Source organism: Schistocerca serialis, chromosome 2 (assembly GCF_023864345.2).
Source record: "Schistocerca serialis cubense isolate TAMUIC-IGC-003099 chromosome 2, iqSchSeri2.2, whole genome shotgun sequence".
Lineage (NCBI taxonomy): Eukaryota > Metazoa > Arthropoda > Insecta > Orthoptera > Acrididae > Schistocerca > Schistocerca serialis.
The window spans coordinates 1,150,861,385-1,150,878,880 of NC_064639.1; the positions used below are offsets into that span (position 1 = coordinate 1,150,861,385).

The following is a 17,496-nucleotide window of genomic DNA, read 5'->3' on the forward strand; positions in this document are numbered from 1 at the left end:
CGAACTGCCGTTTTCTGGTAAGTATACCCTATCAGTGTATGGAACTCTCTCATTTTATTCATTCGGGGAATGAGTCTTTACTGAAACGCACCACACCATAGTATACTGAGGGGACAGAAGTCATGGGATAGCGATACGCACACATACAGATGGTGGTAGCAGCGCGTACACAGGGTATAAGAGCGTAGTCCGTTGATGGAGCTGTCATTTGTACTCTGGTTTCCGATGTCGTTGTGGCCGTAGGCCGTAGGGCGGGAATTAACAGAATTTGGAAGCGGAGTGGTAGTTGGAGGTAGACGTATGGAACATTCCATTTCGGAACTCGTTAGGGATTCAATATTCCGAAATTCACAGTGTCAATAGTGTGCCGAGAACACAACATTTCAGGCATTACCTCTCACAGCGGACAACGCAGTGGACGACGACCTTCACTTAGCGATCGAGAGGACCGGTGTTTGCACAGAGTTGACATTTCTAACAGATAAGATACACTGGAACACGTGAGGCAATACTGACCTTACGACTTATCTTAGAAGAAAGATTAAGGAAAGGCAAACCTACGTTTCTAGCATTTGTAGACTTAGAGAAAGCTTTTGACAACGTTAACTGGAATACTCTCTTTCAAATTCTGAAGGTGAAAGGGGTAAAATACAGGGAGCGAAAGGCTATTTACAATTTGTACAGAAACCAGATGGCAGTTAGAAGAGTCGAGGGACATGAAAGGGAAGCAGTGGTTGGGAAGGGAGTAAGACAGGGTTGTAGCCTCTCCCCGATATTGAGCAAGTAGTAAAGGAAACAAAAGAATAATTCGGAGTAGATATTAAAATCCATGGAGAAGAAATAAAGACGTTGATGTTCCCCGATGACATTGTAATTCTGTCAGAGACAGCAAAGGACTTAGAAGAGCAGTTGAACGGAATGGATGGTGTCTTGAAGGGAGGATATAAGATGAACATCAACAAAAGCAAAACGAGGATAATGGAATGTAGTCGAATTAAGTCGGGTGATGTTGAGGGTATTAGGAAATGAGACACTTAAAGTAGTAAAGGAGTTTTGCTAGTTGGGGAGCAAAATAACTGATGATGGTCGAAGTAGAGAGGATAGAAAATGTAGACTGGCAATGGCAAGGAAAGCGTTTCTGAGGAAGAGAAATTTTTTAACATCGAGTATAGATTTAAGTGTCAGGAAGTCGTCTCTGAAAGTATGTGTATGGAGTGTAGCCATGTATGGAAGTGAAACATGGACGATAAATAGTTTAGACAAGAAGAGAATAGAAGCTTTCGAAATGTGGTGCTACAGAAGAATGCTGAAGATTAGATGGGTAGATCACATAACTAATGAGGAAGTATTGAATAGGATTGGGGAGAAGTTTGTGGCACAACTTGACCAGAAGAAGGGATCGGTTAGTAGGACATGTTCTGAGGCATCAATGGATCACCAATTTAGTACTGGGGGGCAGCGTGGAGGGTAAAAATCGTAGGGGGAGACCAAGAGATGAATACACTAAGCAGATTCAGAGGGATGGAGGTTGCAGTAGGTACTGGGAGATGAAGAAGCTTGCACAGGATAGAGTAGCATGGAGAGCTGCATCAAACCAGTCTCAGGACTGAAGACCACAACAACAACAACAAGATACACTGCTCGAAATATCCACAGATATCAATGTGGGACGTACGACGAACGTAATCATTAGCTCAGTGAGGAGAAATGTGGCGTTATCGGGCTGTGGCAGCAGAGGCCCGACGCGAGTACCTTTGACAGCAGCACGACATCGCCTACAGCTCCTCTTCTGGGCTCGTGACCATATCGCTTGCAGTCTAGACGACTGGAAAACCGTGAGCTGGTCAGACGAGTCCCGATTTCAGTTGGTAAGAGCTTACGGGGCTACTGTTATTGACCATTGAGACACTATCGGATTCTCACATCTTCAGGCACAACCTACACATACAGTGGCTTGTGAACGAGTCATACTTAGGGCATGCACTGTGCTGGAATAGAGAACTCGTCCACTGTACGTGCTACTTCAGAGCAGGATAGTGCGGTGGCTATGAATCGGACTAATATTCTACAGCAACAGGATTAAAAATCTCTCTTGCATTCTTACAGTCGTCTAGCCGCGAGCAGAAGATGCCACTTTATGCAAAATGGAACCCTTAACTCGACTGAACCAAGGACAGAGGCCAGTTACTGTATTCTGATATGAATTAATGTATATGAAAACTATAACGTTCCTGTATGCAAGCGAGCCTGTGAGCCTATGGTGTCGACAAACTTTCAGTCCTTGCTTTATTTCCTTTGTTTTTGTTTTGTATGGTTCTTGCTAGTGTAAGTAGGCTGTCTAGGTTTTTATGTCGTTAACGCCATGTGGCACTCTGTATGAAAATCACTGACTGTGCTGTGTGGAGTCTGTGGCTGGTCGGCAGTGTTGAAATAGTCGTTATTGTAGCGTTGGGCAGTTGGCTGTTAACAGCGCATAGTTTTGCGCAGTTGGAGGTGAGCCGCCAGCAGCGGTGGATGTGGGGAGAGAGATGGCGGAATTTTGAGAGCGGACGATCTGGACGTGTGTCCATCAAAAGAGTAAATTTGTATTACTGGATATCATGAACTGATATATATATGATGACTTTTGAACATTATTAAGGTAAATACATTGTTTGGTCTCTATCAAAATCTTTCATTTGCTAACTATGCCTATCAGTAGTTAGTACCTTCAGTAGTTAGAATCTTTTATTTAGCTGGCAGTACTGGCGCTCTCTGCATTGCAGTAGTTCGAGTAACGAAGATTTTTGTGAGGTAAGTGATTCATGAAAGGTATAGGTTATTGTTAGTCAGGACCATTCTTTTGTAGGGATTGTTGAAAGTCAGATTGCGTTCCGCAAAAAATATTGTGTGTCAGTTTAGTGTTGATCAGAATAAGTAAAGAGAGAAATGCCTGAGTACGTTCTGTTCTGCTCAGCTGTTTGAAAATCGATAACGTAAGAGGTTTATCAGCACAGTAATTCATTAATTTTTCTAAGGGGATGTTGCACTAGAAAACTGAAATTTTTACTGGCGAATAGGAATGTTTGGTAATACGCAAAGGCTTCAAGGAAGAAAATATTTTCCTGATATAAAAAGAAAGATTCAAATGGCTCTGAGCACTATGGGACTTAACGTATGAGGTTATCAGTCCACTAGAACTTAGAACTACTTAAACCTAACTAGCCTAACGATATCACACACATCATGCCTGAGGCAGGATTCGAACCTGCAACCGTAGCAGCAGCGCGGTTCCAGACTGAAGCGTCTAGAACCGATCGTCCACAGCGGCCGGCCCTGATATCAAAGGTATATCTTAGTTGTATCACAATTACAAGATTTCATTCGTGTGATTGAGGAAAGGTACAAGTAGTTGCCTGTTTTTTGTGGTAACACGGTCGATAAAGACTCACACAGCACAGGAATAATGCGCTTTTCATTAGAGTTTAACAATACGCCCTCTCGACGAAACTGAGATAACTTGGATGAGACATATCTGATGAAGAATACTGCTTATAATACACGCGTTGCACACGGCTGGCGCAATACCTTGTGTACTGTTGTGTGTTTTTTTATTTAGTTTTGGTGACATCTGTAATTTTATCCACGGTTTAAGAGTTGGACTAACATTCAGGGTGAAAGGATATCAGTAACAAGATTCGGGGATGATAACATTGCTGTCCCCAGTGAAAGTGAAATGCAATTATTGGATACGTTAAATGATGTGAACAGGTTAATGAGAACAAAAAGAAAGAAAGATGAATGTAATGAGGAGTTGCGGCAATGAAAATATCGATAAATTTATCATCACAATTAAAGAGTCCAATGAAACCAGTCGAGAGACTGACGATAAAAAAAAAGAAATTTATCAGCCTTAATTTGTACAGAAACCAGACGGCAGTTATGTGAGTCGAGGAGCATGAACGAGAAGCAGTGGTTCACAAGTGAAAGAGTCAACTATCATATATTCACAAGCGACAACATCGGCACAGCCTCTGCATATCAGCAGCGTTATATGCCAGCTGCTATTAAAGCCGACGATCAGGCTACAGCAGGGAAACCGCCAAACTCGCACACTGACGCACAAACAAACAGCCAACATTACCCTACACTGTGAATCTGATATATGACCTATCGGACACAAAAGGATGATGAACTTGTGATAGGTATGCTGACGCTGACCGAGAAATCAGCAGGGGCATCCAGTGACAGTAGCCAAGTAACGCCACCGCACAACGATAAAGGTATCGACCTGCATGATACCCACTACTAACGAAGCCCACCTTTGCGTGATCTGTTGAAGGCAGGAAGAAATCATGCTACTCCTCTTACAGGCCCAATCCCAACCCTTGGCTCTTGCCTTGGCACCTCACTTCCCCCCCTCCCCCCCTCCCCCCCAACCCCCTTACCCATCAAACCGCTACGATTCGTTCCACTTTAGACCCAGTCTATCTCCAGATGAGCGCGCTTTTTGGCTAACCTTAACCAGAAGTACGCAAACATCGCGGTACCCACGTCCTGCGACACCTCACTTTAGTGAAAAACCAACCTTTATGCAGAGATGACAGTAGACCTTGTGTGTTGGCCCTCATGTCGGTGTGGGGTAGAGGGGCTCCACCTCTATAAAATCAATCTGTATATTGAGTAAGCAGTAGAGAAACAAACAAAAAAAAAAAAAAAATTGGTGTTGGAAATAAACTTCAGGGAGAAGAAATAAAAACTCTGAGGTTTTCCGATGTTTGTCAGAGACAGCAAAGGAGTTGGCACAGCAGTTTAACGGAATGGACAGTGTGTTGATAGGAGGATGCAAGATGAACATCAGCGAAAACAAAACAAGGACAATGGAATACCGTTGAATTAGATCAGATGATACTGAGGGAATTACATTAGGAAAAGAGGCACTTAAGGTAGCAGATGAGTTTTGTTATTTGGGCAGCAAAATAAATGATGATTGCCGAAGCAGAGAGGATATAAAATGAGGGCTGGAAATGACAAGAAAGGCATTTCTAAAGAAGAGAAGTTTGTTAACAACGAATACAGGTTTGAGTAAGTCCTTTGCGAAAATATTTGTCACAATGTATCCACGTATGGAAGTGAAATATGGAACATAAACAGTCAGACTAGAAGAGAATATAAGCTTCTGAGATGTGCTGCAACAGGATACTACTGGGGAAACAAGAAATTTGTGGCACAACCTGACAAGAAGAAGGGATCGTTTGGTAGGACACATTTTCAGACAACAATGTATCACCAATTAGTATTAGAGGGAAGTATCGGGGGAAAAAATCACAGAGGGAGACTAGAAGAGCCATACAGTACGCTGATTCACTAGGATGTAGGTTTCTGTAGTTACTCGGTGATGAAGAGGCTTCCTCAGAATAAAGTAGCATGGAAAGCTGCATCAAACCAGTCTCTGGACTGAAGGCCACTACAACAACAACAATAATTTGGCTATACACTTTTTCTGTGTAACATGACACACGTATTCTCGAACACAAAGAATACATGAAATAATAATAATATGGTAGCACATGAATAAGATGCTGAAGTCTCGGATATTACAGTGTACAATGGCAAATGGAAACCAGAACTTCTAGAATAAATTTTCAAACAGCAACGATGTGTACGTTGATTTGAAACTTCCTGGCAGACTCAAGCTGTGTACCGGTCTGGGACTAGAACCCGCAGTCTTTGCCCTTTACAGGTAAATGATCTCCAACTGAGCTATTCTTGTTCCCCGATTTTTTTTTTTCTGGCGCCGCTCCGGTCTCCTTTCCTGTATAGATTTGGGCTTTCAGTACACATAAAGATTTTCTGTCACAAGAGTCCACATCCTGATCCCATTTTCTCCTGGATTACACAATTCAGGAAGGACTGGAAGGATTTTTCTCCCAGATAACAGCCGCGAGTTTATCAGTACGGCCGGCGTCTCTTCCCCCTTGTGAGTTTATTGATTTTCTCATCAAATCGCAATACACGCGAATTTTCACAGAATGTTTCAAGGAACATGTGTGCCTGAACTAAGTTCCTCCCAGTATCCTTATTCCGTAAAGTTCTTTTAGATTCCCCATATGATAGACATACCCCCGCAAGGAGTAAGTGTGTAAGTAGGCTGTTTAGGTTTTTATGTTGGTAACTCCACATAGCGCTCTATATGAAAATCACTGACTGTGCTGTGTGTGCAGTCTGTGGCTGGTTTGAATTGTTGGAATTTGCTATTGTAGTGTTGGGCAGTTGGTTGTTAATAGCGCGCAGGGTTGTGATATGTACGAGAATTCTCGTACGCATACGACAAATTCGTCATTTGTACGATGTACGAGGCAATAGTGAATACGAGAATTTTGCCTAACACTATTTTGTTGTTTTGTTTTTCAGCTTTTAATCCGATCGACACCTGGAGTCGTTACAGACGACTTACTCTACCCTATCCTATCCTCACTTAGTCTACAGACATCACAGAAACATACATGCCCACGGGGCAACTCGAACCTTAGTAGTTGCGGGCTCGTGGTTCGTGACACCTCACCAAGTCGTGTGTGCCGGCCGGAGTGACCAAGCGGTTCTAGGCGCTACAGTCCGAAACCGCGCGACAGCTACGGTCGCAGGTTCGAATCCTGCCTCGGGCATGGATATGTGTGAAGTCCTTAGGTTAGTTAGGTTTAATTAGTTCTAAGTTCTAGCGGACTTATGACCTCAGCAGTTGAGTCCCATAGTGCTCAGAGCCATTTGAACCATGGCTATGGAGGTGGGTCCAAATTTTTTACCAAATATACATTATACACATTTGTTTGGAAAATAATCAATTCATCTGTTATATTTTTAAAATGATTAGAAACTGTTACGAATCCATGCAGTCTCTGTCAATCAACAAATTTCAGGCTGGAGAGAGAGCGTCAAACTATCGACGTGACAAAACGATTAAAGTCTAGAATGAGGCTTAGTTCAAAGCCTGGCCCTGGGAAATAAATTAAATAAGCTTTCTGACCGAGTTATAAGTGATGAACAAGTTTTTAACTGTTTACACGAATCCTTTGCAAAAATGTATTATATGTTCTTAGAGTGGATTCTACCAAAATTTACTACTTTCAACGATTATTTCCGGTCTACAACAGTAGTAATTGTTGACCTTCATGACAAGATTAGAGCTCTCTATACAGAAATATTTCTGTATTTCATGAAACGCACTTATGTCATGGGAAAAAATCTCAATGATGTTGACCCAAAAAATGCAGCGCATCATCTGGAAGATTCACAACTTCTGAAGAACGTTGGCACACCAGAGATAAAGAATCACCCACATCTTATCAAGGATTTTCATCATCGATGCAGGAACTTTCTTGTGGTGAGTACACCTCGTTTGCCTGAAATCATATATAATTTGTGTTTTACTGTTTTCTATACATTTGTGTGTTTGTGTGTGGCATACCTAATGAGAGCTATTAATTCTCAAATATTACAGACAGCTTCGTGCCAGATCAAATTACGGTATGATATGGAAGATAAAGTGCTGTCCAAACTAGCGGCACTCAAACCTACAAATGCCCTGTCACAATGTTTCCGAGATACAACACCTTCACTCATGCCTTTAATGGAACTGTTGCCACGTATAATTTCTCCCTCAGATCTCGATTTAGCACAAACTGCAGATGACCAGTGGAGGCGTCTCCCTCTGGTTTTCGCCTTTCTCCCAAACTGACTACAAAAGGAACAATCACCAGACAAAATGTGGAATATATTAAATAACGAATCTGAAGAATTTAAGGGATTGAGCGTTTTTCGCTCTCTCAATTTTGAGTTTACCTCATTGAAATGCAGACTGCGAAAGAGTTTTTTCTAAGGTATGTAAAGCAATGAAGCTAATAACTAGTTAATAATATGATTTCATACTTGTCAGGTTATTGAAGTTTCATGTTCAACTTCAGGTAAACCTCATGAAAACCAAAATTAGGAACAGATTCCAAACCAGTACACTGAATGAAGCACTTCTTGCCTCTGAATGCATTAAAGAACGACCAGGAAACAACGGAACATGTGTAACTTTTGAGCCAACACACGAAATGTACGAGAAAATGACGTCGGACACTCTTTATAAAACGAAACAGGAAGAAGAAGATGTAGACATCGAATTTGTTTCATAATTACAAATTCTTGTACATAGTTTTATTCATCTGTACATAAGGTTTTGTATATATATATATATACTACGAATAAAAAATTTTCAGAACGTACGAGAATTTTTACTAAAATACGAGAATTTCATGAGGTTGGTACGAGAATCGCGCTGTCTGGATATCACAACCCTGACAGCGCGTAGCGTTGCGCAGCTGGAGGTGAGCCGCTAGCAGTGGTGGATGTGGGGAGAGAGAAGGCGGAGTTTTGAGAGCGGATGATCTGGACGTGTGTCCATCAGAGACAGTAAATTTGTAAGACTGGATGTCATGAACTGATATATATATATATATATATATATATATATATATATATATAAAATGACTTTTTAACACTATTAAGGCAAATACATTGGTTGTTCTCTATCAAAATCTTTCATTTGCTAACTATGCCTATCAGTAGTTAGTGCCTTCAGTAGTTAGAATCTTTTATTTAGCAGTCAGTAGTGGCGCTCGCTGTATTACAGTAGTTCGAGTAACGAAGATTTTTGTGAGGTAAGTGATTCATGAAAGGTATAGGTTATTGTTAGTCAGGGCCATTCTTTTGTAGGGATTATTGAAAGTCAGATTGCGTTGCGCTAAAAATATTGTGTGTCAGTTTAGTGTTGATCAGAATAAGTAAAGAGAGAAATGTCTGAGTACGTTCAGTTCAGCTCAGCTGTTTGAAGATCAGATAATGTAAGAGGTTTATCAGCACAGTAATTCATAAATTTTTCTAAGGGGACGTTTCAAGTGTTCTAAGTAAGCTTGAAAAATATAATCATCAGTATTTGTCCATTGTTAACCATAAACCCGTCGTCACTCAATATTTGACATCTCTGTTATTTCACTCCGAAGCGCTGCACCAAATACTTCTTCAGATGAAGTTTTTACATCACTCATTCTGCTGCCTGTATACCTGGTAACTCCCGGGGCACTCTTGATAACGTTCGAAGCATGTTGTTGACATGTTGGATGTTGAGAGTAAGTATGACTAATGAGTGTCATTACTGCTAAAATATATAACAGGCAGTCAGAAAGTATTTGACATTAGAGTAATTTTATTAATGTCGCGTCACTATGACCCGAACGTTACTTACTTAACTACCAAAGTTTATGACCAAGTGACGTAAAATACTTAAAAACTTTTTTAAACACGCACTGTCCTTGCATTTTTAGACAAAGTCATCAAATTTTGTTAAGTTGTATTGATATTTAAATAAAAAGTAACGAATTTTTATATATATATATATATATATATATATATATATATATTTTCCTTTATTGAATTTCAATTCCCCCCGAAGGAGGTGGGCTGGCAGCAGCTTAGTATGCCGCTCTTCAGCCTACAGACTTTGTTACAAAGATGAAGAGAATAAATAGTAAAAACAGGCGATAAAATCGGAGACTTAAAGAGTAACATGGCGAAAAGAAATCGTGGAACTTAAAGAACAGAGGGATGATGACGCTAAGAAAATACGAGGGCAGTTCAATAAGTAATGCAACACATTTTTTTTTTGAAACAGAGGTTGTTTTATTCAGCATTGAAATACACCAGGTTATTCCCCAATCTTTTAGCTACACAACACTATTTTTCAACGTAATCTCCATTCAATGCTACGGCCTTACGCCACCTTGAAATGAGGGCCTGTATGCCTGCACGGTACCATTCCACTGGTCGATGTCGGAGCCAACGTCGTACTGCATCAATAACTTCTTCATCATCCGCGTAGTGCCTCCCACGGATTGCGTCCTTCATTGGGCCAAACATATGGAAATCCGACGGTGCGAGATCGGGCTGTAGGGTGCATGAGGAAGAACAGTCCACTGAAGTTTTGTGAGCTCCTCTCGGGTGCGAAGACTTGTGTGAGGTCTTGCGTTGTCATGAAGAATGAGAAGTTCGTTCAGATTTTTGTGCCTACGAACACGCTGAAGTCGTTTCTTCAATTTCTGAAGAGTAGCACAATACACTTCAGAGTTGATCGCTTGACCATGGGGAAGGACATCGAACAGAATAACCCCTTCAGCGTCCCAGAAGACTGTAACCATGACTTTACCGGCTGAGGGTACGGCTTTAAACTTTTTCTTGGTAGGGGAGTGGGTGTGGCGCCACTCCATTGATTGCCGTTTTGTTTCAGGTTCGAAGTGATGAACCCATGTTTGATCGCCTGTAACAATCTTTGACAAGAATTGTCACCCTCAGCCACAAGACGAGCAAGCAATTCCGCACAGATGGTTCTCCTTTGCTCTTTATGGTGTTCGGTTAGACAACGAGGGACCCAGCGGGAACAAACCTTTGAATATCCCAACTGGTGAACAATTGTGACAGCACTACCAACAGAGATGTCAAGTTGTTTGATGGTGATCCGTCGATCACCTCGAACGAGTGTGTTCGCACGCTCCGCCATTGCAGGAGTCACAGCTGTGCACGGCCGGCCCGCACGCGGGAGATCAGACATTCTGCAAGCGCCTATGAATATCTGAGATGGCCTGGTTTTCCGCCAAAAGAAACTCGATCACTGCCCGTTGTTTGCAACGCACATCCGTTACAGACGCCATTTTAACAGCTCCGTACAGCGCTGCCACCTGTCGGAAGTGAATGAAACTATACGAGACGAAGCGGGAATGTTTGAAAATATTCCACAAGAAATTTCCGGTTTTTTCAACCAAAATTGGCCGAGAAAAAAAATGTGTTGCATTACTTATTGAACTGCCCTGGTACATACAAAGCAGACAGGTAAAACAACAGACAGACAATTAAAAAAACACGGCTACAGTCTGGTTTCTGTTCGCAAAAGAAATGAAATTCACACCCAGTGACAGCATGGTTTCTGTTCGCAACATGAGAAAGATGAACAACACTGAACAGTCACTGGAACACTGCAGTAAAAAGTTGGCAAATGTGACGTACCACAGCCGAGAGCAGGTGGGGGGAAACTGGACAGATGATGGGAAAATAAAAAAGGGGGGGAGCCAGGAAAGGAGCTGATGGAGGAGGAGGACCCATAAGAGGGATGGGGGGTGCTGGGCAGACGCGACAGGGGTAGGCAGAGGAGGGGAATACAAATGGACTTGGGGGGGGGGGGGGGAGAAAGGAGGTAGGGAGAGGTTTAGTGGGGAGAAAACAGGACGGAAGGGGGGAAGAGGCAGCCCAGGGAAAGGACAGAGGAAAGGAGGGGGAGGGAGGATCAGAGTTGATAGGAGGGATAAATGGAGGGAGAGAGGGCATCATCTGGGAGGGGGAGTTGATAGAAGCCACCTTGGGAAAGGAGATGTAGGGTGTAGAGATGGACGAATTTATAAGCATTTCGGGTAATATATACCCGAGCAGAACAGCAGGGTGAATGGTTCTAGGCGCTCAGTCCGGAACCGCGAGACTACTACAGTCGCAGGTTCGAATCCTGCCTCGGGCATGGATGTGTGTAACGTCCTTAGGTTAGTTAGGTTTAAGTAGTTCTAAGTTCTAGGGGAGTGATGACCACAGATGTTAAGTCCCATAGTGCTCAGAGCCATTTGAACTACTTTTGAACCAGCAGGATGAAGACTATACTACACAGTCCCCAGCCAGCGAAGCAGAGGGCGCTAAGCTAGTACCTAATAACAGTGCAATGAAGTTGTCTCACTGTTTTGCTGTCACGCGCTCAACAGAATGAAATGAAATATCACCGAGTTTATCAGTCACGTTACGTTGCGGGATAGTGGCAGTCGCATCAGACACGTAGATAACGGAGACGTATAAAATCCTCTGCCTCTCTGTACCTGGCGCAGTCGCTTGCCTCTGTCGTCACCAAGGACGTGTACGTGACGTCATCTGCAGTAGAAATAGCGTAGCAGGAGTTAGAGTGAGTCAGTATTGCCGTGCAGCTTACCAGAGAGGTTCAGCGCGCTGTAACGGCGATCTTCACAGCTACGATGACCGGTAAGTACCACGTTACGGCACTGCAATGTTTTCCATGTGAGAACAGGACATCGCTGTAGTGTAGCTTTATGTTAAGTAGAACGGAGTGTTTCACAGTTGCATAGCCTACAAACAACCACGTAGTTAATGAGAAACAGGAACAAAATTCCTTTATGAAATCAGTCTCTCTAATAATTATCTCTATAATTCTAATTTGTGTCCAAAAAGCGGACCATATTTAGGAAGAATGGTCATCGTCGTTCAGGTAATTTCATCAAGCAAAGGTTCTATTATTAGCTTGATTGCATCATATTTCAGTGGGATAAAAGATGTGTTTGTTTATGTGAAGTGCACCGCAAAAGATTGGTGCGACCATTGACCATATAGCCGTGAAATATTTATTGCTTTCCTCCAAAGGGTATCTAAAAACAGGAGTCGTTTCTTTAGAATTGACAACTTTTAGTGGTAATACTGCACTTGTACAACATAATACGAAGGCCGTCTGTGTACTGGTAACAAATATTTTCATATTGTCGTCACTGTTAAATGTGGCTGCAAAAGCAAAGGCTAACGTTGCGTGTAAATTGTATTCAGTGATTGGGTTCAATGCAAAAGAGTGTAATATGGTGAAAATGCACAGTAAAATGTATGGAATCGTTAATGAATGAATAACTGCTACTATCTTCACTGAAAAGTGAAAGGTGATCGTATTACTAAGAACCATTTTCTCGTGGCCTATTGGTGTACCCCTGTGATTCGACCTCGGATGTGTAGCGTCACAGGTTACAACGTAGTCAATCAACATAGTAAAACAGCACAAACATATGACTGCGGGTTTGCTCCTGCGCCAATAGGAGTTGTGTGTGAAAGCTGACACGAGGGGAGGAATGAGACATGCCGTAAATGCTGTAAATATCTTCACTTCGTATATTCAATTATGGCGAAGTTGGGATCACATAAATGCTCACACGTCTGCGTTATTTTCTCCCACTAGTAAATAAGTTTCTGCATTTCGAATGCTGTAAATCTATTCAAGAATTCTCTTATATTTAGCTTCGTATGGGGAGATAGCAGAGTTAAGGCGAATAGTTTGTTTACAGTAAGCGATTATAGAAACGGTGTTCTGAAAAATAAAGAAATTTTCGCTTGAATGTTATTTTATGGTTTTTGTAAAGACATAAATCGTTTCATTCAACTTTTGGTAACCACCTTCAGAACATTTTTTAAACTCGTTTACGTTCGACAACGACAAACATAGTGAAGCTAAAAACATCGATGTCGCGCGAAATACGATTGAAGAGTATCGGCATGAAATTTTTCCGACGTATTCTGCCAATTTTGAGCGAAGGCAGGAAATGGGCTGGTGTTGAGTGCTGTAAGCAAATGTAGAAACGTTGATACTACCTGAATATATTCATACGAGTGTTTCTTTATTCTGAGATTAACCGACACCAGCAACGGCATTTTGTCCATGAAGCACCGCAAGGAAAACGACGCTTATTTATTTTGTTACGCCGGACACAGAGGGACAAATGTATTATAGTATCGAAGAGCAGTTAATGCCGAATTGTGCACAGCATTTCTCAGAATCAGTTTTCGCTCTGGAACGCGCTGTGGAACTTTCCTGAACTTTACTTTTTAACTTTTATAGTTCTTTTGTACGTGTGTGTACGGGAGGACGAGAAGGAGGGAAGGTCTCTTACCTTCCACTTAGCCCGTCCTTACTCATGCCGATGGTGCCTTCTTGTAGTTGCATTCTTTGTCACTTTACATGTTACGAACGAAGACATGAAAGATGATATATTTAATTCAGAACCAACAGTTCTTCAAAAGTAAGATTCGTTTTGTAACTAAAGTCAGTTCAGTTACCTGAGTTTTGAAAATACGTGGGAACCAAACCGACCTTTGATCGCAGATTCCGGTTATTCAGTTCAGTAAGCGATATCGGTCGCAGTTATCATCATCAGATCGACTTGTCTCATTGTGGTTGTTGTTGTGGTCTTCAGTCCTGAGACTGGTTTGATGCAGCTCTCCATGCTACTCTTATCCTGTGCAAGCTTCATCTCCCAGTACCTACTGCAGCTTACATCCTTCTGAATCTGCTTAGTGTATTCATCTCTTGGTCTCCCTCTACGATTTTTACCCTCCATGCTGCCCTGCAGTACCAAATTGGTGATCCCTCGATGTCTCAGAACATGTCCTACCAATCGATACCTTCTTCTAGTCAAGTTGTGCCACAAACTCCACTTCTCCCCAATTCTATTCAATACCTCCTCATTAGTTATGTGATCTACCCATCTAAACTTCAGGTATTGAATAGGATTGGGAAGAAGAGGAGTTTGTGGCACAACTTGACTAGAAGAAGGAATCCATTGGTAGGACATGTTCTGAGACATCGAGGGAGCACCAATTTGGTACTGGAGGGCAGCGTGGAGGGTAAAAATCGTAGAGGGAGACCCAGAGATGAATACACTAAGCACATTCAGAAGCATGTAGGTTGCAGTAGGTACTGGGAAATGAAGAAGCTTGAGCAGGATAGAGTAGCATGGAGAGCTGTATCAAACCAGTCTCAGGACTGAAGACCACAACAACAACAACAACAACAACAACAACAACCTCCTCATTAGTTATGCGATCTGCCCATCTAATCTTCAGCATTCTTCTGTAGCACCACATTTCGAAAGCTTCTATTCTTTTCTTGTCCAAACTATTTATCGTCCACGTTTCACTTCCATTCATAGCTACAGTCCAAACAAATACTTTTAGAAACGACTTCCTGACATTTAAATCTATACTCGATGTTAACAAATTTTTCTTCTTCAGAAACGCTTTCCTTGCCACTGTAAGTCTACAATTTATATCCACACTACTGCGACCATCATCAGTTATTTTGCTCCCTAAATAGCAAAACTCATTTACTACTTTAAGTGTCTCATTTCCTATTCTAACTCCCTCAGCATCACCCGACTTAATTCGACTACATTCCATTATCCTCGTTTTGCTTTTGTTGATGTTCATCTTATACCCTCCTTTCACGACACTGTACATTCCGTTCAACTGGTCTTCCAAGTCCTTTGCTGTGTCTGACAGAATTACAATGTCATCGGCGAACCTCAAAGTTTTTATTTCTTCTCCATAGATTTTAATACCTACTCCAAACTTTTCTTTTGTTTCCTTCATAGCTTCCTCAATATACAGATTGAATAACATCGGGGATAGGCTACAACCCTGTGTCACTCCCTTCCCAACCACAGTTTCCCTTTCATGCCCCTCGACTCTTATAAACTGCCATCTGGTTTCTGTACAAATTGAAAATAGCCTTTCACTCCCTGTATTTTACCCCTGCCACCTTCAGAATTTGAAAGAGAGTATTCCAATCAACATTGTCAAAATCTTTCTCTAAGTCTACAAATGCTAGAAACGTAGGTTTGTCTTCCTTAATCTTTCTTCTAAGATACGTCGTAGGGTCAGTATTGCCTCACATGTTCTAACATTTCTACGGAATGCAAACTGATCTGAGGTCGGCTTCTACCAGTTTTTCCATTCGTCGGTAAAGAATTCACGTTAGTATTTTGCAGCTGTGACTTATCAAACTAATAGTTCGGTAATTTTCACATCTGTCAACACCTACTTTCTTTGGGATTGGAATTATTATATTCTTCTTTGAGTCTAAGCATATTTCGCCTGTCTCATACATCTTGCTCACCAGATGGTAGAGTTTTGTCATGACTGGCTCTCCAAAGGCTATCAGTAGTTCTAATGGAATGTTGTCTACTCCGGGGGCCTTGTTTCGACTCAGGTCTTCCAGTGATCTGTCAAACTCTTCACGCAGTATCATATCTCCCATTTCATCTTCATCTACATCCTCTTCCATTTCTATAATACTGTGCTCAAGTACATAGCCCTTGTATAGACCCTCTATATACTTCTTCCACCTTTCTGCTTTCCCTTCTTTGCTTAGAACTGGGTTTCCATCAAAACTCTTGATATTAATGCAAGTTCTCCTTTCTCCAAAGGTCTCTTTAATTTTCCTGTAGGCAGTATCTATTTTATCCCTAGTGAGATAAGCCTCTACATCCTTACATTTGTCCTCTAGCCATCCCTGCTTAGCAATTTTGCACTTCCTGTCGATCCCATTTTTGAGACGTTTGTATTCCTTTTTGCCTGCTTCATTTATTGCATTTTTATATTTTCTCCTTTCATCAATTAAATTCAATATTTCTTCTGTTACCCAAGGATTTCTACTAGCCCTCGTCTTTTTAGCTATTTGATCCTCTGCTGCCTTCACTATTTCATCCCTCAAAGCTACCCATTCTTCTTCTACTGTATTTCCTTCCCCAATTCCTGTCAATTGTTCCCTTATGCTCTCCCTGAAACTCTGTACAACCTCTGGTTCTTTCAGTTTATCCAGGTCCCATCTCCTTAAATTCCCACCTTTTTTCAGTTTCTTCAGTTTTAATCTACAAGTTATGGGTAGCAATGCAAAATTATGGTTTAGTGCAGGAAGTAAAGCACTTATGTGACGGTTTCAAAATTAAAAATATCTCTACATTTAAAGTTTCGGTGTCACTCTTACAACAATTGGAAGAAGCGTAAAAAGACATGACAGTGTCCAGACGAGTCCAGTCGTTTCCGCCGTACGGTGTTTCGACAGCGAACTTTTCCGTCATCTTCAGGTGATAACTGTAGTATAAATTCTACAGGTATCATAGGAAGATGACAAGGTATGCTGTCGAAACATCGTGTTACGAAAACGACGGTACCTAGCTGCACACCCAACAGTACAGACCGTTGATTTAGCAACAAGGCCTTAGATACACAGTAATTTTCCTGCCTAACACTCTGCTATATAGTGACAACTTCACAGAGAAGACACAGGTATTGTTGTGCAAGTCGGAGTATGTCACCGTGTGTGCAGCTAAAACATGAGAGATAATCAAAAAGGAGAGAAATGAACTGACGCCCCTTCGACTGGATTTTTAGCGAAGAAGTGGCATCTCCAGACTAGAAAACATCAGAAAAAAACGGAAATTTGTAGGAAAAAAGGCGCTACCGTCTATGCCATAGATAGAGAAACAAGGACTTAGTGTGGCCGCTTCCAACGAATGGATGATAACCGGATTATATTCATCATAAAAACTTTAAAATATGCATGCAAATATGCATGAGAAATCCTTAAAAATGCATGAAAAGTGTCTAAATGTGCAAGATCAAATAATAGATAAAACATGGCAGTTAATGTGTGCATTATATCTCAAAGTCGAACCTGTGCATATCAGTTACGAGGAAGAACGCCGGCCACGTGAAAAATCGGTTCATTTAGAACGCTGATATCATTTTCTGAATACCTCTGGTAGAGGTTAGGAGGCGGGCCTTTCTGGAATTATTTTCTAAACATTTGCAAAATGGGGACGCATACCGTGTTTCAAGAAT

At 41.6% G+C, this 17,496-nt stretch overlaps 1 protein-coding gene across 6 annotated transcripts in view; it reads left to right on the top strand.

Annotated features, from left to right (window-relative positions):
* The window catches only part of LOC126458609 (UDP-glucosyltransferase 2-like), a 622,880-nt gene that overhangs the window by 307,421 nt on the left and 297,963 nt on the right, over positions 1-17,496 (top strand). The window contains exon 1 of one of the 6 annotated variants that reach the window (XM_050095773.1): positions 12,045-12,084. The exons of the other annotated variants lie outside the window; for them this stretch is intronic. Within the exon in view, the coding sequence (XP_049951730.1) occupies positions 12,078-12,084 (7 nt within the window). The 5' untranslated portion in view covers positions 12,045-12,077. Of the gene's footprint in view, positions 1-12,044; positions 12,085-17,496 lie in introns of those variants that run through there. 6 annotated transcript variants of the gene reach the window in all.